Here is a 25,157-nt window from a genome sequence, read left to right as displayed (position 1 = left end):
AAACTTCCTCATCCTGTTCGGAATTAGTACTTCCGTAAACAGACGAAGAGTCTTGCGCAAAAGCGCTTCCTTCCGGTAAGAAACCGCGTTCAGTACACTCAGTATTACTGGCAGCGGTAACCGGAACCGAGCGAGGTCGATCACCGGAAGTGACCGCCTCTCGAGACATCTGGCCAATGTCCTCTTCCGGTTCCGCACGCGGACCGGAAGATGCCTGTGCTATCGACGAAGCGTTATGTAGAATACGCTCGCGACGCACCCCCAGTGGGGTGGCACAAGAAACGTCCGCAAGAAAGGAAGGTGTACCCGCTATTGGACGCTCTTGTAAGACACGATTGTCACCCACTGTCGCGGAACGACAGCTGACTTCCTGTGCCTGACCAGACATACCTTGAAGGTGAGGGACACCTGAAGCCAGTTCCGGATACGAGCATGGCCACTCGTACCGACCGGAAGCTGGAGACTCAACCGAGACGTCGGCCGACGTAACGGTAGCTGAAGGTGTACGCAATTTAGCCAAAGATTGCACACCACCAACTCTAGAAGGAAGAATGGACGTAACACGACTAGCCGCTCTCCTTTCCTCAGCAAAAATGTCTTTAAGCTGACCAGCAAAGGAATGAAAAATCTCCATCATTTGCTCCTTGTCTAACGGAGCTTTGTCTGCCGGTTCAATGCTAAGTACAGGAGCGGCAGAATCAACAAGAGACTCAGCAGGAGGATCAATAACAACACTAAATGAAGTATCATTGATAGGGTCCGTGACATGAACAGTAGGATTGGCTTTCGTTTTCTTAGCTGACCGCTTTGAAGAAGAATCTGAACTCGTTGATGCAGACGCACGTTTCTTATGTTCTTTGTCAGACATGTTGACCGAAAAAGTTGTAACAAACAATTTCTACAACAGAAAACGCTAGCCACAATACGAATAGAAAGGTCTCACCCGAACGTAGAGAAAACCAGGGAAAAACTCAGCTTCAAAAAAGCTGAAACGGCCACAAAAGGCCGGAGCGTGAACCAACACGTCTGAGCAGCTCAGGCGTTGGAAGAGAAGTGAATTGAAGATGGCGGCCGCGTGTCACGTGGCGATAAGGGGAGCCTACCCTGAGGTATCACGTGGTCTAGTGACTGTTTATGTGATTTTTCTTTAGGGGAGTGGCTTCCCTTGTGTTACCAGGGAAGCGTGTTCAACGTTTAAGCACTTAACGGAAGTAAATTGCTATTTATGAGATTTGGGGAAGTAATATGTAATTTAATAAAAAGTAAAAAAATCAAAGTTGGGAACATTCCTATTAAATCTTTGGTTATGCATTTTAAATGGATGAGTATATATATATGCAGCAGTGTCGTAAATGAGAAATGACAGGCATCCACATAATCAATGGAGAAAGATAATAAAATGAAAAACTTCAAATATACAAAAGGAACAGAATTAAAACATGGCAAATTGATTTTCTGCAAATGTACAACAACTATGATCACTTTGGCAAGCATCTATTGCAAAACACAGAGAAACAAGTTTTCCACTCTGATCTTTTAAATCTTGGTATTGGTTGTATAAATGAAAGCTTAAACTGAGTCCGGTAGCTCAGTTGGTAGAGCACTGGACTTGTGATCGAAAGGTCGCAGGTTCGAATTCGGGCCGGGACGGACACGGGTCAACTTTATGTGCAGACCCAGAGACGGAAGCCATGTCCCACCCCCGTGTCATCACAATGGCACGTAAAAGACCTTGGTCATTCTGCCATAAGTGCAGGTGGCTGAATACACCTAAACACGCAGACACCTGGGTAGCGCGACTCCGTTGCTGCTAGCTTTCCACTGGGAGGAAGCGACCTGAATTTCCCAGCGATGGGACAATAAAGTAATGGAAAAAAAAAAAAAAAAAAAAATCTTCTTACTGTCTATTCTACACATGTCTGTTCTTATCAAAAATAGTGAAGCAAAGAAATGAAGAGTTTGAAGTAAAAATAATTGCATTGTTTTGTACTTTGACTTGACAAAGATGTACACATAAAGTTTTGATGTTACCCACATTAAAAGCAAAATAAAACATGTACACTTTATCAGCTGAGTTGTACAATACTTCCTAGAACTTTAAGTAGAACGCTACCAAGAATACACCAATGATATCTACATCAAGGAATCATTCACATCTAGCATTATCAACAAAATGATTACCGGTAAGTACAACAACAACAGGGAGGCCCAAAGATCTACACAAGGGCCATTCTGAAGAAGACATTCCCCGACGGCTAAGACATAATGCAGAACGTCCACTCTCGGAATTCCATGCAAGTTACCTACCGAGCCAATCACCAGCCCTGAGGCGATGTAGGTGGCAGCACCAAGCAAGCCATAGATCTACACAAGGGCCATTCTGAAGAAGATGTTCCCGATGGCTAAGACATAATGCAGAATGTCCACTCTCGGAATTCCATGCAAGTAACCTTCTGAGCCAATTACCAGCCCTGAGGCGATGTAGGAGGCAGCACCAAGCAAGCCGTACAGGTTGAAAAAGCGCAGGCACACCACGAGAATGGTCAGCATACCAAAACCACTGGCCGCCTCGGTCAGCAGCTTCGCCAGTCCAGCATCTACGAAGCGGGATGCCACCACAGCACACACGACGAAGAGAAAGTTGAGGTTGACCATGATGGGGATGGTGTTGTGAGCAAAGGACACGCCCAGCAGTGGAACGCCTGCCACTTGAGCCAGCCATGAGAAGGTGGTATGAGCATTCTGAAAATCAAAAGATAAATAAACTCGATAAATTCTTTGAAAAGCAAAGCAAGTAAATACAATGCTTCCTCCTTGAAGCTAAGGGGCCCATTCACACAAAATAAGAACATCCTTTCTTCTCTGAGCAGCTTCTGAAAGGGCAAGTTTTTAAGGACAAGAAAGACCCACAGAAAATAGTATTTTAACAGGTGGTTTCATAAAATCAAAAATTTTAGTAATAAATTTTCATTTGATGAATACTTACCCAACTCACATATAGCAATTAACCCTAGTTCAGTGCTGGTAACGCTGTACGCGTCCCCTTGGTAACAAGGAAGGCGCCTCTAAAAAAAGAGTGACATGAGACCCGTAAGGGTGTCTAAGCCAGCCCGGAAACGAGACTGCCTTCCGTATGCGCGCGCATACACCGCCATATGCAATTCATTCTAAAGCGAAGCCCAACTCACTCCTTTTTTAGACCCAAACACCCACCACAGCGGGGAGGCGGGAGGGAATAAACGATGTGAGTTGGGTAAGTATATTAATCAAATGAAAATTTATTACTAAAATTTTTGATTAAATTACATATCTTACCCAACTCACATATAGCAGATTGCTACTATAGGTGGCGGGTATATAGAGAAATCATGAAATTAGAACCTGTTCCAAGGCTACCATAACCGGTAACGCGGAACTGCCGTCCTGTCCCAAGACGTCTCTGAGGGAGAGGTTAATAAAAACCTCCTCAGACCGCCCGTAAGCCGACTCCAGTACTTCAGCCAAACGGCCCGACCAGAGGACTGTCAAAGAGGAGGCCCAAGGCCTTGCCTCATACGGTGAGAGGCAAAACTGCCCTAACATCTCCAGACTGTGTTAATCACCAGGTAAGCACCTGTCTGATCAAAGTGGAGACTCACTTGGTTAAATAAACTTTCGCAATATCCTTACACCTTGCTGTGCTAAGTGATATCATAAAAGCTTCAGATTTTCTGACCCAATGCCGAGTCCGTGACAGGTACCTTCTGAGAGTCCTCACGGGACAAATAACCACATCAAGCTCCCCAGGAGCAAGAGTCCAGTGTAGCAGTCCATCTAGGTAAGGTTGACTTCAAAAAGTCATACCCCTACCAGAGTAGATAGACCTGTACCCACCCTAAAACAGTGTTTAACGTCATTTCCAACCGTTCAAGGTTAAATCAAGACGGAGACGAAAGATAAGGCAAATGGCCTTTAAATCAACGATCTAACAAGGTCCGTGAAAGTCAGAAAATTTTTCGAAAATCGAAATATTAAAAGAGCCAAACCTGACTCTAAAGGAGCCAAAATCTTGCTTCCTGAATTGAAAATACAATTGGAAGCTGGTTTTCCCCGTTTTCCGCATAAAAGCCAAGGTAGAATCACGATGGAGATGAAAGATAAGGCAAGTAACCTTTGATTCAATGATCTAACAAGATCCGTGCAAGTCGGAAAAAACTTCGAAACCCGAAAAGTTTTAATTGACTAAACGTGACTCTAAAGGAGCCACACCCTTGCTTCATGAATTGAAAATGCAACTCGAAGCTTGTTTTCCATTTTTGCTTAAATGCCAGAAAATTTCGAAGGAACCCAAAAGCCATAGATCAGTCTTTCTTGAAAAGATGTCCATATTCAAAATAGCCAGAAAGTATGCTTACTCCCACTTCTCACAGAAGCTACTAGAGTAAGCTTGGCCGTTTTCCGTGTAGATCCGCCAGGCTAGCCTTGAAACGGGTTAAAGCAACGCTGCACCAAGCCGTACCAAAGTGACAGAAATTACATAAAGTCTTAAAAATAAGACATGAAAGAAAAACGGAAACCCAGAATAGGTGGATCGCCACCTCATTACACGTAGAGAAGAGGAGTTCATTCCGTAAGAAATAAGCGCTTCGAACCAAGCCAGTCTAAGTGACAAGCGAACAAACACGCCCAAAACCCCTATAAAGACTCTGAATCAAATCCAGAGTTGAGGCGGAAGCCCCTAAGTATCCCAAGAATATCCTTACAGAAGACATCCGTGTAACTGGAATGTGAGAAAGCAAAGACGCCTTCTTGCCAGCCTTAAGAGGTCTGGAACCAAGATAGCAAAGACCCGTACTGTGCGACCAACAGGTCGCCAAAACGATCTATGAGAAAGATCCTGTGAAAGCGAGGGTATAGAGCCAAAAGCTAAAGTAGATAACAGCCAGCCTGAAGCTTTTCGTTTGGAAACAAACGACAGCCAAGGCCTGCCTTGCGCTTCCCTTTTACCGTGAGCGTCTCTTAGATAGATAAAAGCCCGCGTGCATAGAAGGGGTCTCAAAAAGAGACCTTTCAAACAAGAAAGAGATTAAAGCCTAGCCAAAAGAACAAAACTTTAAAGGCAGAGGCTTACCCTCAGGTAAAAAACCGGCAAAGTTAACTCCTTTGTATCTGCGTCCTGTCAGACCACAAAGATATCCAGTTAGAACGTAACCACCCAGGCGAGAGTAAAAGCGCGTTTTGTTCAAACGAGCCCATCATAAAAACCCGAAGCCACAAACTCCCCGAGCTAGGAGATCTTGATCTTACAGACACTTTCTCCTAGCTATCCAAATCCAGATGGATTTTAGCCAAACCCGAGGGCGGTTCCGTAGAACAAAAACAGAGAACCTAAGTTCTTAAGTTTGGAGTTAACCGAAGCCTACAGAAAGCGCTCCGCGAGTGACACGCTCTTAAGCGTAAGACACAAGCTAAAGCAACGCCGCCGCAGGTATAAAGTCGAACGTTGTCTACACAGGTAGTGGTGACAAAGAAGACTCGCTTGTGAAAACTCCACAAGTACAAAAAACCCCGCCAGAGGATCTAAGAACTTAACACTCAAAGATTCTCCTCAGAAGGCTCAAATCAACCTCAAAATGCCGCGAACAGCGACACAGCTGAAGTATAAGCCTCCCCTCGTTCAAAAGCATCATAACAATCATCGAAATGATGAGAACCAGTCACCAATCCCGATAAGGCAATACTTGCCAAAAATCGGAAAAGTTTTGAAAAAATTCAACACCGGAACTCCATGACCAAAACTCCATCCACCTGTCTCCTTCCAGCGGGAAAACTGGAAAAGGAAGTGGACACAGCCTGAATAACAGCAAAGGAACCGCAGCGACGGAACCGACAGCCAAAGGCTGAAAGGTGCCGACTACCAACACCCCAGTGTTAACGGTAGAAGGCTATCCCATCCTGTACCGGAAGCCACAGCCACAAAAGCGGAAGCGAACCGGCCGTGGATTAGTAAACATCAGAACCCACAGGTAGCATAAAAACACACCGGACGATCCCGTAGTCCTCAAACCATTTCAGCTGCGAGCACCACTGCACTTGCTAACATGAAACGGAACCTAAAATCAGGGCTCTTCAGTAATGCGTAAGCACCTTCATCTGAACAGCCGTCAAGCACAACCGTGCAATCCGGAAGCTGACTCCCTGTTTGACTTAACTGTCCAACAAAGAACCAGCCCTCCGTTCGCTACCTGCCCCCCGTTCCTGTCAAAACCTAAATGCCGTTTTCCACTGACCAGGCCACTGCGCTGGACAACTTAAACGGCAAGTTAAGCTGGGTGTCACCCACCACCGTGGACACACCCTCACAATCCTCTCCTTCCTACTTGGTTACAAAGTTAGGAAGGTGACCCCCAGAGAGACTTGCATGGTCAATCCAAGAATCACTCAGACCAACAACCTCCTGCCCCCAGGGCGGAAGCTTACGTTGCCCAGCCACGAAAATGCGTGCCACATTCCTCCTGCGAACGTACACCACTTTCACCGGAGAACCCGGCTACACGCGGCCAATTGCCAACTCCAGGGCAATGGACAACAAATCCAGGAAGCTGAAGAGAACATCCTGTTCCTCCGAACTTCCAGAAGTCGGAACCAGATAGAGGTAGAGTAAGTTACCCCTTTGTTCTCAACCACCCCTTCCGGTCAAAACTTAAATGCCGTTTTCCGCCGACCACGTCACTGCGCTGGACAACTTGAACGGCAAGTTAAGCTGGGTGTCGTCCATCCCCGTGGACGCACTCGTTATCCTTTCCTTCATGCTCGCAATGGCAATCAGGAAGGTGACCCCCGGAAAGACGCTCCCGGCCAAGCCGTTCGCGGTCGATCCCAGAATCACCAACTTCCACAATACCTAAATGCCGTTTTCCGCTGCCCACGTCACTGCGCTGGACAACTTGAACGGCAAGTAAGCTGGGAGTCGTCCACCACCGTGGACGCCCCCTCGTTAACCTCTCCTTCATGCTCGCAATCGCAATCAGGAAGGTGACACCCAGAAAGACACTCCTGGTCGATCCAAGCACCACCTAGTTTCGCACACAGTGCCTAAATGCCGTTTTCCGCTGCCCACGTCACTGCGCTGGACAACTTGAACGGCAAGTAAGCTGGGAGTCGTCCACCACCGTGGACGCACCCTCGTTAACCTCTCCTTCATGCTCGCAATCGCAATCAGGAAGGTGACACCCAAAAAGACACTCCTGGTCGATCCAAGCACCACCTAGCTTTGCACACAGTAAACCAGTCGTCTTGCACTACCATGCAATCCGAAAGCTGACTCCCGTACTGACACCATTGTCTAGCAGAGAACCAGCTTTACTGTCTACCCCCCGCCCAGAGGGCGGGGTCGGAAGCCACACACACTCGCCCCCGTCCCCAGACTGAGCAGAGTGCAGTGGAACTTCCTTACGTGTACCAGGGCTCTTACTCCCCACTGAAAGGCCGCCAAAGCGGGTTGAGTCAGCCGAGAGATAAGAACTTTCGCCCGGCCGCCATGCGCCTGAGGCTACTCGCTCCTGACCACGTGCCGAGTTTTGGCCGGAGAACCCGGTTACTAACTCAGCAGACATACCTTGTGTACGAGACGGAACGCCGGAATGCGAACCCAAAAGCGGACACGGCACAATCTCCTCATCCTGAGAGGCATGCACCTCCGCTCTCGTGACTGTAGTGGCAGGAGACGAGCGAACGCTGGCAAGCGAAGAGACGCCAGCCACACCCGAGGGAAGAGAACGAAGCTCCGCTCTCGTCGAAGTAATCTCGGCCGCTAAAGTAGACACCTGCGAACTAAGAGATAACAACAAAGCAGCAACATCAGCGGATGCCAACCCCGGCACCACAGGGGGAGAATCCCCCTTAGCAGGTTTATTCACGTGAGCGGTCTTGTCAACCGGCTTAGCCGACAAAATGGCCGCTGTCTTGTCTACCGGCTTAGCGGGCAAATCAACAAACACATCAAAAGATTTTTTGCAAGAGTATCTTCACCAGAAACGGATTGTTTAGTCTTCCTAGAAGATTCTTTAGAAGAAGTGGGCGCAGCAGCTACCTTTTAGGCGTACACCTCTTCTTGGCATTGTCGGCCATGACACAACAAAGACTCACGAAAAATTTTTGAAAAAAAATTTTGCAAGTCCAAAAAGCGGCCAACAACGCTGCCAAAATCAAGAATAAACAAGAACGACCTCACCCCAACAGCAGTAGAGAAGTCCAGATGCAAGAAGATACCAAGAGGAACAACAAAGTCAAAAGACTAAGTCAAAACGGCTGAAACAGCCGGAGCGTACATCAAATGCGACCAGTCTCACTGGCGCTGAGCTTTGGAATGAATTGCATATGGCGGTGTATGCGCGCGCATACGGAAGGCAGTCTCGTTTCCGGGCTGGCTTAGACACCCTTACGGGTCTCATGTCACTCTTTTTTTAGAGGCGCCTTCCTTGTTACCAAGGGGACGCGTACAGCGTTACCAGCACTGAACTAGGGTTAATTGCTATATGTGAGTTGGGTAAGATATGTAATTTAATGAATATCTTATTGGCTAATCACAAAAAGTATGTCTAATTTGATGTACAATTTTCTCAAAAGCTCTCTTGTGCTAAATTAGTTTTGGAACCGGTCACCATTTCACACAAGTGAACCTAGAAATATTAATGGTAGTTCACATTTTCAGATTCATGTGAAATATGTACAAAATACATTTGTTTTCCATCGAAATGGAAAATAAAACACAACTGTCATAGTAAAACCAATGGTTTGATAGTTTTCAATTCAGTAACAAGAACTAAAATTATCTAATCCATTCCATTCATTAAAGCTCCAGACTATGGAATAGTTAGCTGTAAATCTGAAAATAGCATATACACAGTTATGTTTTCGTGGTGGTTTTGAGACAGCATCATTTCTAAACGCCATGGAAAGCTGACCAGACACATGCATTGTTCAACTCAAAGCCTGCAAGTAATTCAGCTTTTGCCAAGTAAACAATTGAGAAATGTGGCTTTGAAGTCCATAGCCTAGGATGGCACCTTAATTCTCCCCATGAACCTTCCCAACGTCCTCATGAATGTTTGGTACTTGAAGCCTTTTTCCTGGAAATATTGTCCCACTTGGCACTGCATTTTTTCGTTGTTGTTTTTCCTGGCAGTTGCAGGTACGCCACTTTGACTACTGATTATTAAGACTACTAAGCCGATGTGAATGCGTGATATATTGTGTAAAAAATTCCATCTCACACGGCAGACATTAATATGTAAAGCGCGGAGAGCACAGTTCATTGTTGTTCGCGCTATATATTGTAGCTGGGTGGCCGAGTGGTAACGCACTTGCGCTCGGAAGCGAGAGGTTGCGAGTTCGACCCTGGGTCAGGGCGTTAGCAATTTTCTCCCCCCTTTCCTAATCTAGGTGGTGGGTTCAAGTGCTAGTCTTTCGGATGAGATGAAAAACCGAGGTCCCTTCGTGTACACTACATTGGGGTGTGCACGTTAAAGATCTCACGATTGACAAAAGGGTCTTTCCTGGCAAAATTGTATAGGCCTAGATAAAAATGTCCACCAAAATACCCGTGTGACTTGGAATAATAGGCCGTGAAAAGTAGGATATGCGCAGAAATGGCTGCGATCTGCTGGCCGATGTGAATGCGTGATGTATTGTGTAAAAAAAAATTCCATCTCACACGGCATAAATAAATCCCTGCGCCTTGAATATGTGCGCGATATAAATTGCATAAAATAAAAATATAAAAAAATAAATCCCTGCGCTTAGAACTGTACCCACGGAATACACGCTATATAAGCCTCGTATTGATTGATTGATTGATTGTGCGCCTTGAGTCGCCTTGTGGTGAGATATGTGCGCCTTATAAATTCTCGTATTATTATCATCATTATTACTACACAAATGACATTTTGTGTGTTAACTTCTATAAGGCAGCTGCACATTTCTGCCAAATTTCACAGCTCTAGCTAAACTCCTTCATGTGTAGGCTACATACTTTTGACATCTCGTAAACACACACACTCTCTGTCCAACTATTTCTCTTTTGATACCCCCTTCACTCACACACTCTATCCCCCACCCCACCCCACCCCCACACATATACATACACAGGTCTCCAGTACAAACACACACTCTCTCTGTTCCAACTATTTCTCTCTCTTATTATTGACACACAAACACAAACAACTCTCTCTCCATCTCTCCTAAAAGAACACACACACACGCACGCACGCACGCACGCACGCACGCAGGCACACATGCACACACACACACACACACACACACACACACACACTTACTGTAACAGAAGAGTCAGGGTGTGACAAAGCAAAGCGATAAACCCCAACTCCCGCCGCCATGCCCTGAATGGACAGACCAAAGGCAGCAAAGAAGTTCTCCCAGAACACACAGTAGACAAAGTGCACCACTGACAATGCCAGAACAAGGTCTGAAAGCGACGTGGACAGCTTTCTTGGCATTGTGTTGTCTTGTGGAGTCCTTGCAAAGATTATGGCTCAGTTGGCAGTTCAAGATTCTCGTTGTTGATTCAATCTGAAAAAAAGACCGAAAAAAAAAGGAATCAGACAGACAGATAAGAGGACAGAACAGACAAAGCATGCACCCACACCCTCTCACACACACACACACCCAACACAAACAGACATATGCACAGGTAAGGAATTTGCAATACAGACCCACTGTCAAAATGCTAACTTTGCTGAGAAGAGAATAATACCAGGTACTGTGTTGCAATTTCCAAGCATGACAGTTACATACACCTGATGTTAATTGTTCTGTGTGGTGAGTGATAAACAAATTGACTGTCACGTAAGAGGCAATACCATGTGTTATTTTTAGGATGTGATTTTCTTAGCATAAACGGAGATAAAACCTTCATATCTGCTGCTAGCATCATTTAACAGTCTAAGTCTAAAGGAGGTACATGTCCTGGCTGTCAAAAATTGAAGACTGTTTGTCTTAGACCCTGACATATATATAGATATACAGGGTTTAACCTGGAAGAAAAAGACAATGGGACATTTGTCCCCCTCAACCAAATTCTGATGGGACATTCTTTTTTACGTGGGTCTATGTTTCGATCGATATCGCTTGTGTTGACAGTTTCCACAGAGGTAAACGCGCAAGCACAAATCGGTCCCGCACAGTTAGTAGGATTGGTTGAATACTAATGAATTAAATTTTAAAAGCCAATCACAGTGCGTTTCACAAACTCGCAAGTTGCTCGGCTTGGCGCCCGTTTTTGCTTGGGTCTTTCCGAACACTGTACTCCCGTGAAAAGTGTCCACGGGGATGGCGCAGTGGTACGTAATCTCAGTGCGCCCTTTGACGCACTGAAGGGAATTCCAATGGGACATTTTGAAATGTTATGCGCCAATGGCGCAAGGCGCACTAGTACATGAAACCCTGGATATATTTATATATCTATATATATATATATATGTGGGCGTCTCTGAGACTGAGCACAGACCAAAAATTGATAGGTGTACAACTTTGGGGATGTGTTTGGACACATTGCTGCAAATATGACAGAACCAAATGTTATTCATTTGCCTTCTGAGGCATTTTACTAATAAAATGAACGCTCAATATTACAAAAATCTGTTCTTGTGAATTTATAATATATTTTTGTAATCCGATGAGCGAGTCAAAATGGCGACGAAATGTGTGACATCGGTCAACACGCAACTTTGAAGTGATCGTTTTTTAAAATTTACACAGTTTTCAAATGCGATACAGGTGTTGAAAATACCACAAAGGATGAAAGTTAAATGATGCTAAGCAAAGTTGATAAATGACAAGGCATTTCGCCTAAACAGGCACGGTAAAAAGTCGGTCGCGTACATCCATTTTTCAAGAAAATATGAGAGTAGAATCATCTAAGGCCAGCAAAGCACATACACTAACATATTCAATAACACATAGTCTCAAGAACTCACATTTTCACTGGCTTCTTTGTGCTGTGATTAGCAAGTCAATCACACTATGGATGTCTCTTATGAAATCATTATGTTGCCATACCCCAAAGATTCAAGAGACATTTGACTTTGGAAAAAACACTCCTGAGAACACACCACAAGCATGTTACTCTCCAAACAGTGAATTTTGAATGGCAAAATCGATTTAAAATTCAGTAAAATCAATAAAAAAAAATATATAATCGAAATGCTGCAAGGCTTGTTTGAATTTTGTTCAAAACTCAAAATAGATGTACACACCAATGGCTACTGGTTTTGACAAGCAAATTAAATGCAATTTATTCTTCAAAATGACGAAATGGAACGCTGAACGTCATTACAATACGTAATTTCGTCGTGACGTCATCCGTACATATTTCTGTTCGGCCCGTACACTGTTATTCAGCCGGTACACTCAGGTATCATGGCCTGTGAACCTGTACCAGGCTTGATCCTGTTGGAGTAGGCTATAAATATCAGTCTGCTTAACCTCAACGTCTGATGACCATAATCGGTGCAGAAATGAGATATAACGGATTTTAACTGACAAAAAGTTTGTTTTTCTTCTCAACCTTTGCCGGATGCCGCTTTTGACTACACACGCCCGACGATGCGGGTTTGTCTGAACCCATACATTTGAAAGAGGGTTTTTACCGTTTATTTCTCTAACGACGGGGTGGGTTCAGGGAAACCCACAGCGCTACTTCAGTGGGTGCATCGAGTTTCTCCCTTCACCGACTTCTTGCAGGGGAGGAAAAGGGGGAGGGAGAGGGGGAGGGAGAGACTGAGAGAGACTGAAAGACTAAGAAAGAGAGAGAGAGAGAGACTAAGAAAGAGAGAGAGAGAGACTAAGAAAGAGAGAGAGAGACTAAGAAAGAGAGAGAGAGAGACTAAGAAAGAGAGAGAGAGAGACAAAGACTAAGAGAGAGAGAGAGACTAAGAAAGAGAGAGAGAGACTAAGAAAGAGAGAGAGAGACTAAGAAAGAGAGAGAGACTAAGAAAGAGAGAGAGAGAGACAAAGAGAGAGACTAAGAAAGAGAGAGAGAGAGAGAGAGACTAAGAAAGAGAGAGAGAGACTAAGAAAGAGAGAGAGAGAGACTAAGAGAGAGAGAGAGACAAAGAAAGAGAGAGAGAGAGACTAAGAAAGAGAGAGAGACTAAGAAAGAGAGAGAGAGAGAGAGACTAAGAAAGAGAGAGAGAGAGACTAAGAAAGAGAAAGAGGGACTAAGAAAGAGAGAGAGAGAGACTAAGAAAGAGAGAGAGACTAAGAAAGAGAGAGAGAGAGAGACTAAGAAAGAGAGAGAGAGACTAAGAAAGAGAGAGACTAAGAAAGAGAGAGAGAGACTAAGAGAGAGAGAGAGAGACTAAGAAAGAGAGAGAGAGACTAAGAAAGAGAGAGAGAGACTAAGAAAGAGAGAGAGAGACTAAGAAAGAGAGACTAAGAAAGAGACAGAGAGAGAGACTAAGAGAGAGAGACAGAGAGAGAGAGAGAGACAGAGAGACAGAGAGAGAGAGAGACAGAGAGAGACACAGAGAGAGAGACAGATAGAGAGAGACAGACAGAGAGAGAGACAGAGAGAGAGAGACAGACAGTCAGATAGACAGACGGATAGACAGATAGACAGACAGACAGAGCAACTGACAACAGACATACAGACAGAGAGATACGGACAGAGAGACAGACAGTCTCTTGGAGACAAACAGGCAGACAGACACTGTTCCGCCGCTTTGGTAATTATGGGTGTAGCAGAACCCGCGCCGTCGGCAGAGGGATAGTTACAATCACTACTACTCTTTAAAAGTATGGGTTTGCGTGAACCCGCGCAATCGGTAGTGTTTATGTTAATTAAGATAATCAATTAATTTAATGTTTTGTCATGTACACACTAAAAATTTGCAGACAGAGAGCAAATTAGGTGTGTGAGAGATACTTAAAATTTCAAAACGATACCTTTAATGGTTCCAGAGTTACAATGATTTTAGTGTGTCTCTGGGTACAGGTGAACCCAGGAAGCACGGCAAAGGTTAAAAGGTGTATATCTAAATTCAGTCAGGGTTTGTGGTCCTATCAAACAAACATCGTCAAAATCAAAGAAAAATATCAAACCTTAACTGTTTTTAACGGACAAAAGTTTACTTTTCTTCATCAAAAGTTTGAATTGAAATTTAGTTAGGGACAACAGATCTACCTACAAAATTTCACTAAGATCGGTGAAAAAATGGGGTTTAACGGTTTTTCAAACTGCCAAAACTTTGGTTTTTGTCTTGAAAAGTATGTTATGATATTCAGTTAGAAACAACAGACCTACTAACCAAATTTCACAAAAATCGGCTTAAAAATGAGATTTAACGGACTTTTAACCATCAAAAATATTGCTTTTTTCTCTTGAAAAGTATGTGTTTCAGTTTAATTAAGAACGGACTACTATGCCAATTTTTGTGACAATCCAACTTTAAATTACAAAATGTCACACTCTCCGTGCCAAGATTGAAGACGCCCACATATATATACATGTAGGGAATGCACCCGGGTGGTTTCCTCGGATCTCGTGACACTTCATTCCACGTTCAAAAAGAACGTTTTCACCAGAAGTTTGTTGATCTAGAAACGTTCCGACATATACATTGAATCCAAAGTGCAAAAAAGATGGCGCTTTTACTTTAGTCACGATGAATGAACCCTAATAATGACAAGCGGCAGCCATGCTAGCCATGAACCTGGTGTAACACCTTACACCACAATAATATGACCACTCAACTAGCACACCGCCATATCACTGTTCTGTCAGCTGTTCAAAACCCTTGTACCTCCTGCTGGTTGTCAAGTAGTTTACTTCTTTAATAATTGCGGCGTAGCAGTCTTATCAGTCAAAGTAAAACTGCATTCAGCCCATTACGGCACGAGATTGAGTGTGTTGGTGTGATCTGTTTTCCTACAGGAACTACACCCGGGGTGCTTTCCCTTGCTGTATGCAGAAAAAACGCTGACAGAAAATGCACCTACAGGAAATGCACCCACTTTTGGTCGACTTTGCCCCTTCTGCTTTACTTCCTGTGGACACACTGTCTGCTACAAAATTGTTCAGATCATTTGAATTCCATCTTATGACACAGCTACATGGACCTATGCTGCCTGCGCTGGGACAGTGGGAGTAATGCTTCTTTGAGACACAAAGTTTAACAAAGGGTGAAGTGAGGATGGAGGATGAGGTGTGATCTCTGTTGTGTCATGTCAGAGCTGTTTGGATAAATCAGGTCCCCTATTTAATGTTTCTTAGTTGCACGAAGTCTGCACCTGTACACAATGAACATATCGTCCTTGTCCGATTAAAACCTCGTAACTCGATTTTTTTTGCGAAATCGACTTTTTTACATCAAAATAATCAGCAATTTTTTCTCGATTTTTTGGTTATTCTGCTGAAAGCCTGAGTTCGTTGGAAGTCAGTAAAATATGGGTGCAAAAATACCTCGTATACCAATTTGTCAAAACCGCGAACCAAAATAACACGTAACTTGAGTTACGAGGTTTTTTTGGTCGCGTGTTTTTCAGTTTTGGCCGATGAAAACCTCGTATGTCGACTTACGAGTTTTCTCATATCAAAAGACGGCGGCAACTGAACCATTTCCGCTGGATACGAGGTTGCGGTAAGATGTCCCTGCACTTTGAGATTAGGTAAAATTCATTTTACACATCATTAATAACGCTAGAAATACCCAAATTAACGTAAGCACTTCGTACTGAAATGACCTATCACTACAATGGTTACTGCTGAAATGGATTTTTTGTTGTAGTATTAATTTTTCTCTTACTGTGTATGGAATTCGAACAGCAAAGAAGGCGTCATTACTTTAGTTTTCTGACAAATCTACTTTATAATTATCTTCAATTCTGATTTTTTATATATATATATATATATTTGAATACTAGATGAATACCCGCTTCGCCGGGTACGGCTTCGCCGGGAAGAAGTCGAGCCGAATACCCGGCTGCGCCGGGGACCCGGCTTTGCCGGCGCACCGCACGAAGGAAGGGAGATAAACGCGCAAAACACTGGAGAAGAGTAGTGACCTTCTAAAAATAGTATAACGGGAATATGGATTGAGCGTTGTCGACAGTGACCTTCTAAAAATAGAAACGGGAATATGGATTGACGCCACACGAAGGAAGGGAGGTAAACGCTGAAAACACTGGAGAAGATAAGGAAGAGTTACTGGAAATGGATCCAGAGAAAAACCAAAATTGGTTCAGCGCTGCGCGCTGAGAGCACGTGTTGAAAATTCTCATCGAGCAGATTGTGTCCGGGGTCTCTCTGAATAAGCCCACCAAATTTGAAGCAGATCCATCGAGAACTTTGGCCGTGCATCGCGCACAGACACACAGACACTAGTCGTATATAATATACTAGATGATTACCCGCTTCGCCGGGTACCGGCTTCGCCGGGAAGAAGTAGAGCCGAATACCAGGCTGCGCCTGGGACCCGGCTTTGCCGGGTGTACGCCGGCTTTGCCGGCGCACGAAGGAAAGGAGATAAACGCGCAAAACACTGGAGACCTTCTAAAAATAGTAACGTGCAGTGACCTTCTAAAAATAGTAACGGAATGGGAATATCCGCGCGCCATACGAAGGAAGGGAGGTAAACGCTGAAAACACTGGAGAAGATAAGGAAGAGTTACTGGTAGTGGACCCAGACAAACAAACAAAAAAATCGGTTCAGCGCTGCGCGCTGAGAGCACGTGTTGAAATATCTCATCGACCAGGTTGTGTCCCGGGTGTACCTGAATATGGCCACCAAATTTGAAACAGATCCATCGAGAACCTTGGCCGCGCATCGCGAACAGACACACACACAGACACAAGTCGTATATATATATATATAGATAGATGTGTATCGGTCAATCTGTCACGAACTGAGGTTCTGTTCTAATGTGTGAATACAGTTCGTCATGGCTGGCAGTGGATCCTTCACACCTGAAAGCCAACTCTCTTCGATGGAAGATCTTCGGTGGGTGTGCAGTGTGTGCTTGACTGAAAGTTCTACACCATGGGATTTGGAAACTGAACTTATCACAGGAGACAGCACAGTTCTTATCGACTCAGATGGCATTTCATGGGTTTACTGTGTTCACTGCCATGGACAGTTTCATGTGGAATGTATTGACCCAACAACTGTAAAGCACGGCGAGAATTTTATCTGTTCGACTTGTTCGCATTTGGAGTCATGTTTTCTGTGTCTGGTGCAAAATCCGCAGGGCTGAGTAGGGGTCAGTTGATGGTCTAACTTTTGCTTGGGAATAAGTCATTGTTTTCCCGGAACACTGAAAGTGGTAAAACAAACCCAAAATGCCCTTCAAACCATGGAGAGCCCAGTCAACAGCCACGGACGTCCAAAGACCATGTCTTGTTATGCGAGGAGACACTCTCGGATGAAGATGGAGCTACTCCACCACACCAAGCAGATGATCTTGAGCCCAGCGTTATGCCTAAGACTGCTGACGCTACCAGTCTCTCTGAAACTGCTGAAGCCAGCTGCACCGCCGTGATTGATACTGGTGGTGATGACATTCACTGTCAGATTGTTGGCGGCAATGTTCACTGCGAGCCATACGTCTCACACACTCATTTTGAGGATGTCTCAGATCAACAACCGTTATGCGCTGCACAGTCAGTTAGTCAAGATGAGACTGATACTATGCCCATACTTGAGGATTCACTTCCAGCAGAGTTGCTGTGTCGTCTATTGGCTGAAGAGGACGATATGATACAGTTTGGTCTGTCACCTATGCTTGAAGATACTGCCGCCGTTGAAAGCCCAGTCCCAGGTCCATCAGGCACCGGTAATTGTATTCCGCTGAGTGTCTACCCAGATGCCATCATCTGACGAGTCGGACTTGGACAGCTCAACAGAACACTCTGAAGACAACGAGTCAGAGGCTTCAACGATATGTCCAGCTAATGTTAGCCCGGAACCGGCTTGTGAACGCAACCGTTCTAAACGTCCAAGGAACAAAACTTCAAAGAAGGAAAGTTGGGAGGCTGTGAAAAAAAAGAAACTAAGAATGGAAGGGAAAGCCTACACTGGGTCGAAAACCAATGTAGTGACAAGAAAGAACCAAGCAGAGGAGAAACGCTGCCGTGAGCAAGGACCACCTTGTACTTCATCTTTCTGTCTCAAATCAAAATACAGACATTGCCAGGAAATCATACAAGAGGATAGAACAGCTCTCTTTCAGCAGTTCTGGTCAAACATGGACTGGGGGCAAAGGAAGACGTATGTGGCATCTTTGGTTGATTTTGTACCAACAAAACAGCAAGGGAAACCAGGAACGAGACGGAGAGGCACACTCACATACCACCTACGTATTCGAGGAGACAAAATTCAAGTTTGCAAAGCCATGTTCCAAAATACACTGGACATCGGAGAGTGGTCAGTGCGAAACTGGGTAACAACATCTCACGAAGTGCATGGAATGCTCAAGAGCCCTTCAACAAGGACACAGCACCCCAATACTGCTGCAGCCAAAGAAGACAAGGTTCAAACAGCGAGGAACTTTCTTGAATCCTTGGCCAAACTGCCTTCACATTATTGCCGGAAGCAGTCACAGAAGATGTATCTTGAAACTGTGATTGAGTCACGAACCAAACTGAACGCACTGTTTCAGCAGTATTGTGATGACAACGGAAAACAGCGCGTGTCAAGACAAATGCTGATCAGGGAAATGAAAGATATGAACATCGCAATTCACAAACCAAAAAAAGATGAATGCAACGTGTGCTGTGCATACAAGTACGGAAACATCCCAGATCATGAGTACCAGGTGCACATTCAACGTAAAGATGAAGCTCGCAAAGAGAAACAAATGGACAAGAGGATTGCTGAAGAGAATGGTGATGTCCAAGTTCTCACCTTGGATCTGCAGGTCGTCCTGTTGGCTCCACGTATCTATGCAAATGCCAACTACTTCAAGACCAAACTGTGCTGCCACAACTTCACTTTGTACAATTTGAGTGACAAAGAGGTTGCATGCTACTTTTGGAATGAGTCTGAGGGAGAAGTCAAAAGCAACAACTTCACATCTTGCATTGTGGACTACCTTGGCTGTGGGTACCAAAACCGCAATGTGACCTTGGGAAACGCACTTCTTCACTTCGCAGTTCGCCAGGGAAAGGTCGTCATCCAAAAGTTTCTTGAGAAAGGTCATACCTGGATGGAGGTCGACTCTGTCCACTCAGCTATCGAAAACAAACTGAGGAGAAGGCAGATATTTTGGCCAGCCGAATACGTTGAAGTCATCACGTCTGCAAGAGAAAGTCAACCTTACAAAGTTGTCCAGGTGGACCACACATTCTTCAAGGACTTTTCTGATCTCAGATACTACCAAAGCATTCGGCCAGGGACAGCGTCTGGGGATCCACAAGTGGTTGATATCCGCTGCCTCAAGTACCTGCCTGACGGTACCCTTCACTAAAAGCTCCACTATTCTGATGAGTGGCAGCCTTTGCCACAAAGAAGAAGGAGGGCACATGGTGATCCCGGGGTCATCAACCAGCTCTACAGAGCACGGCTGCCAATCAAAGACACAAAGTGGCAGCACCTTCAGCAACTCAAAGGGGTTCTTCCAGCTGAATACCACCATTATTACGACGGCCTACCTCATGGTCGCTAAACTCTTCAAGCACATGAGTTGTGGTATTGCATTACCACTAGGTGTTCAAGGAACTTTCGATGTCTGTTTGCACTAAGATATCTGATGTTTTCAATAATTATCCTGTTTACTAAGCCTATAAGAAAATGGCTTTTATTTTGACTTTTACACATTTATGCAAACAAAGAAGTTATTAATTTATCAGCTTCAGTTCACACTTAGTTTTTGTTGATTAAGAACAACGATTACCAGAAGACTGTAAGGATCCTTTAACTCAAGAATGAAGATAAATTGGTTCGTATCATCAACACACAATCAACGATTATGAGGAAAGAACAAATTTGTTTGTACTACGTTCTGGGGCCATTGTTTTCCATTTTATGTATGTGAACTTTTAACATTCTTTATGATATGGCTACATTACAAAACCTTGTAAGTCTTAAAAAATGGTCGTGTTTTAAAACGAAAAACTCGTATCTTGCAATTTTGTTGAATAATGTGCGTTTTACATGCTTGAAATTCTATTTGATTATATACAGAACTTTGTTTGTGTTTCTAAATCATGTGCAAAAAAAAAATTGGATTTTTTTTATTGAAAGTTATTTTTTGATGACGTTTTTTGTGTTTTTCTCGAAACGCTAAAAATCGAGTTACGAGGTTTCAATCGGACAAGGACGATATATATTGATAGTGCTGAATGGAATGAATGGGTGTGTTTGTGTGTAGAAGTTTGCGTTGCAGTTTGTTGTGTTGCACTACATGTGTGTGTGTGTGTGTTCGTGTGTGTGTGCATGTGTGTTGTGTGTTCCTTCCTGTAAAATATGGCATATATATAATACATGTATGTTTCCTCCGAAAGCGGCGTATGGCTGCCTTAATGGCGGCGTAAAAACGGTCATTCAGGTAAAATTCCACTTGTGCAAAAACACGAGTGTACGTGGGAGTTTCAGCCCACGAACGCAGAAGAAGAAGAATACATGTATGTGTTAACTAATGTTTGTGTGTGAATATGTTCAGGAAAATGTGCATATTCACTGAAGCGGCATACAATACAAGATCCATTCGTTACAATACATACGGCTCCTTGCATATATATTGTGTAATATTTGACTCTCATATTGAGAAAATAATCAGTTTGTTTGTTCGTTCATGGGCTGAAACTCCCACGGCTTTTACGTGTATGACCGTTTTTACCCAGCCATTTAGGCAGCCATACGCCGCTTTCGGAGGAAGCATGCTGGGTATTTTCGTGTTTCTATAACCCACCGAACTCTGACATGGATTACAGGATCTTTTTTGTGCGCACTTGGTCTTGTGCTTGCGTGTACACACGGGGGTGTTCGGACACCGATGAGAGTCTGCACACAAAGTTGACTCTGAGAAATAAATCTCTCGCCGAACGTGGGGACGAACTCACGCTGACAGCGGCCAACTGGATACAAATCCAGCGCGCTACCGACTGAGCTACATCCCTGCCCTGAAAATAATCAGTAAAACTAACCAGATGCTGGGGCTGATTAAAATGACCTTTTGTTATTTGAATAAAGATATTTTTATTAAACCTGGTGAGACCTCATCTTGAGTACGGAAATGTTATTTGGCATCCTTTTCTAAAAAGGCAATCCATTGCCACTGAGAAAGTGCAGCGAAGAGCAACAAAGTTGCTAAGGGAATGCCATAGCATGTCATACAGTCAGAGACTGACTTACCTCAATGATTATATTCACTAAATGGCAAAACAATTAGAGGTGACCTAATTGAAACTTGAGACAGTGACAAAAGGTCAGGTGTCATGTCTACTGTCCCGAATGACACACGATTGCTGACATTTCACCATTGCCAAAAGAATAAACAAATAAGAAATAGGTAGAAAATGAATGTGAAAACTGACTTTGATTGTTGATCTGTATTTTCTATACCACTAACAAATAATCTACTTACACATAGCTGTTTGGCAAATGTATGTTGCATGGGACACACTGACATGAAAGTGGAAGATGTTTTTCCCTCTAGAGAAACTACATATCAAGTTACACTTTTTGTGCTCTTCCATTCCAGTTGGCAATAAATTGTTAACGCATGTTATTAGAAAAAACAGAACGAAAACAGATTAGATAGAATGAAAAATGTACTGGTGATGTCATTTGGGACATACTGACATGAAAACGTCACCTTTTGTCATTGTCTCACTTATAAAAATTGTAACAACTTGGTGGACGTTGACCCTGGACGTATTTTCTCACTTCTTAAGTTGGAGTGCACAAGAAATTCACAAAGAAACATATTTTTAGAGCACTGTAAAACTAACAAAAGAAAAAACATGTTCAGTAACAGGGTCGCACTGTTCTGGAATCCACTCCCAGATACGTTCAAATTTGCACCAAGCACTAACAGTTTCAAAAATCTCCTGGACAAGTCCACACAATTATTAGAAAGATTCGTCGACTTTGACGAGTGAAGAAATGAAACTCCAACTGTACGCAACCAAAGAATGGGACAACTTATGGGCCGCGAGGCCTAGAGGCGAATATACGCCAGTCCCAAACTACTACTACTACTACTAAAGCTGATGGGATCTATGACGACCAAAAGAGTTGGATTCCCTGTAGGCGGACTTCCTGTAGGGGGATTCCCTGTATACAAGTGGGAGTTCCTGTAGGGAAGTAGGATACCGCTCGATCTCGTGCCAAGCGCGTGACTGCCGTAAACCGATTTGAATCCAAAAAAATAGGTGTGGTTACGGTAACCCGACCTACCCTATTTTTAGGGGCCGACCCTATAACTTTTTATTACATTTGTCAAAAAAAAAAAAAGAACACACAAGAAAACGAGTGCAGAAAACGCAATGAAAACGAAAGCGCCCGAGTCGCACACTTATTTCCATGTCAAGTAGGTTTAATTTGTACACATTGGAAAAAAAAGTTTAAAAAAAAAAGTGATTGCCTACCTTCCTGCCCTATTTTATTTGGCTATGTTACCGTAACCACACCTATTTTTTTTTTTTGCCTTGGCATTACTTTCCCTTCCACAATGGCGGTTCCACAGGAAAATCTGTTCGAATTCTTGAATTTGTTTGCAGTATGTCGTTATTACCAGTAATTTATTTTAGCTGCGTTTTCTCTCATTTAGTTATTGATTTAAACTTTTCTTAAATCAAAATTGCAAACCATACTAAAACTTTTTACGAAATACCAAAAAGGATTGAAAAACATCAAATTCTACCGATGTCGCTAAGCAGCACATGACTTTCTGCGAGATCGGCAAAACGCTTACAGGAACTCCCACCTGTGGGATTCCCTGTATACAGAAAATCCCCCAACACGAAGTCCGCCTACAGGGAATCCCACTCTTTTGGTCGACGTAGACCCCATCAGCACTACTACATGACATCAAGGACCGGTCATTCCCAAGGGAAATACCATCTGCATCTTCGACTTTTGCCTACCCTTTCCTGCCTTAAGCAACCGTGATTTCTTACGAATGATCAACTGTGACATGTTAAAAGCGAATGATATTAAAACTTTACGAAGAGAATTATTTTGGTCTTTATTTAAAATAGCCATGCAGCTCTGTGGTATGGGTGGGGTGCACATGGTGCCAGGACGTCTGCATGCATCAAGATGAATCACACACATGGAAACTACGAATGACTCACTGTATTATCATCACCACTTCAAAAATATGCTTGCTTGTAATGTATTCTGAACAATGTGAGATGAATTCAGCGCTATTATAAGTTACTTTACCGGCTCCTTTATCAGCAAGAACGACCTCAACCAGGCTCGCACTTTGTTGACACAAATATATTTGCGATGAGAGTTACTTCCCCTCGTCTTCGCTCTCATGTTACCACAAAATACTGTCTCTAATGACAACCTCCAAGACTAGTGTTTTACAGAAAGGGGATAATGAACGAAAAATTCACAAACAATTTTTAAAAAAAAGGCCTTGATGATTTAAATGCTTGTTATTCTTGTAGGAGCCACTCTGAAAAGATTAATTAGAACTAAATTTCTCTAACTTAGTTAATTATGGTTAATTATACCTCCCCTCCAAGATATCTTCCCCTTCAAGACTCTTTGCTGATGACACAGCCGTCTACAGGTTCATCACCTGCGCAGAAGACCCAGCCAAGCTTCAGGAGGACCTCCAACGCCTAGAACAATGGGAAAAAGAATGGGACATGGCCTTCCACCCAGACAAGTGCTGTGTGCTGCCCTTCACCCGAAGCCATTCTCCCCCTCTCTCCAACTACACCCTCCACGGCCAGACGTTGGAGAGAGTCACCTCCACCAAGTATCTTGGGGTCATTCTAGACACTAAACTAGACTTCACCCAGCACATCGAGAACATCTGTGCCAAGGCCAACAAGACGCTGGGCTTCCTGAGAAGAAACCTGAAGGTATGCTCCAGCCTCACCAAAATGCTGGCCTACAAGACAATGGTCCGCCCTATTCTTGAGTACGCCTGCACAGTATGGGACCCACACTCCGACAGGCTCATCACAACCCTTGAGAAGGTCCAGCGCAGAGCAGCCAGATTTGTCACAAACCGCTACCATAACACCTCTAGTGTCACAGATATGCTGACGCTACTCGAGTGGCCTACGCTACAACAACGACGTCGCTGCGCCAGACTCGCTATGCTCCACAAGATCCTCAACGATCAAGCCTGCGTCTCCTGCGTCGGCCTCAAGCGGCAACCTCGAAGTGGACGTCGCAGCAACCACAGCCAACAGTTGGGAATAATCCCGTGCCGCACAGACTACAGAAAGTTTTCTTTCTTCCCGAGGACCACTGTCGACTGGAACTCCCTCCCATCAGATGTTGTCGAGGCCCCCTCCTATAATGCCTTCTGCTTGAGGGCAATGAGGGCCATACAGGCACAGTAACCGCCCTCCCCCCTGCCCCACCAAACTTTTTTAATTTTTTAAATTTTTATTATTTTTTTATTTTTTATTAATCTTTGTTAAGGACACACACTTGCACTTCGCCAACATGTTAATAATGGTCAATTCATTGATCGCTGAACATTATTGGAAGAAGAAGAAGAAGATGGTGCACATGTCAGCTATAGTTTGCCGGGAACACTTACATTTCAAGTTTTCCAATGAAAAAAAAACAAGTCGCGTAAGGCGAAAATACAATATTTAGTCAAGTAGCTGTCGAACTCACAGAATGAAACTGAACGCAACGCAACGCAGCAAGACCGTATACTCGTAGCATCGTCACTCCACCGCCCGTGGCAAAGGCAGTGCCCGTGGAATTGACAAGAAGAGCGGGGTATTCGTTGCGCTGAGAAGGATAGCACGCTTTTCTGTACCTCTCTTCGTTTTAACTTTCTGAGCGTGTTTTTAATCCAAACATATCATATCTATATGTTTTTGGAATCAGGAAACAACAAGGAATAAGATGAAAGTGTTTTTAAATTGATTTCGAAAAAAAAAAATTTGATAATAATTTTTATATATTTAATTTTCAGAGCTTGTTTTTAATCCGAATATAACATATTTATATGTT

At 43.8% G+C, this 25,157-nt stretch overlaps 1 protein-coding gene across 1 annotated transcript; it reads right to left on the bottom strand.

The window, feature by feature from the left end:
• Positions 1–1,258: 1,258 nt before the first annotated feature.
• Positions 1,259–23,455, bottom strand: LOC138963285 (uncharacterized). The gene is made up of 3 exons (XM_070335353.1): positions 23,385–23,455; positions 10,317–10,569; positions 1,259–2,742 (listed from the first exon to the last, which is right to left on the bottom strand). Exons 2-3 carry the CDS (start codon positions 10,494–10,496, stop codon positions 2,365–2,367), a joined length of 558 nt encoding a protein of 185 aa, XP_070191454.1. The 5' UTR covers positions 10,497–10,569; positions 23,385–23,455; the 3' UTR covers positions 1,259–2,364.
• Positions 23,456–25,157: the final 1,702 nt, after the last annotated feature.

The sequence above is a fragment of the Littorina saxatilis genome, linkage group LG1 (genome assembly GCF_037325665.1).
Source record: "Littorina saxatilis isolate snail1 linkage group LG1, US_GU_Lsax_2.0, whole genome shotgun sequence".
NCBI classification, from domain to species: domain Eukaryota; kingdom Metazoa; phylum Mollusca; class Gastropoda; order Littorinimorpha; family Littorinidae; genus Littorina; species Littorina saxatilis.
Note: the sequence above shows the minus strand (reverse complement) of the source record. Positions and strands in the feature narration are given on the sequence as shown.

Excerpts from the sequence above, each read along its gene's own strand:
- LOC138963285 (XM_070335353.1), bottom strand. The coding sequence starts at position 10,496 with ATGCCAAGAAAGCTGTCCACGTCGCTTTCAGACCTTGTTCTGGCATTG. Across the intron at positions 2,743-10,316 it reads ACCCTGACTCTTCTGTTACA|AATGCTCATACCACCTTCTC; the intron begins GTAAGTGTGTGT and ends TTTGATTTTCAG.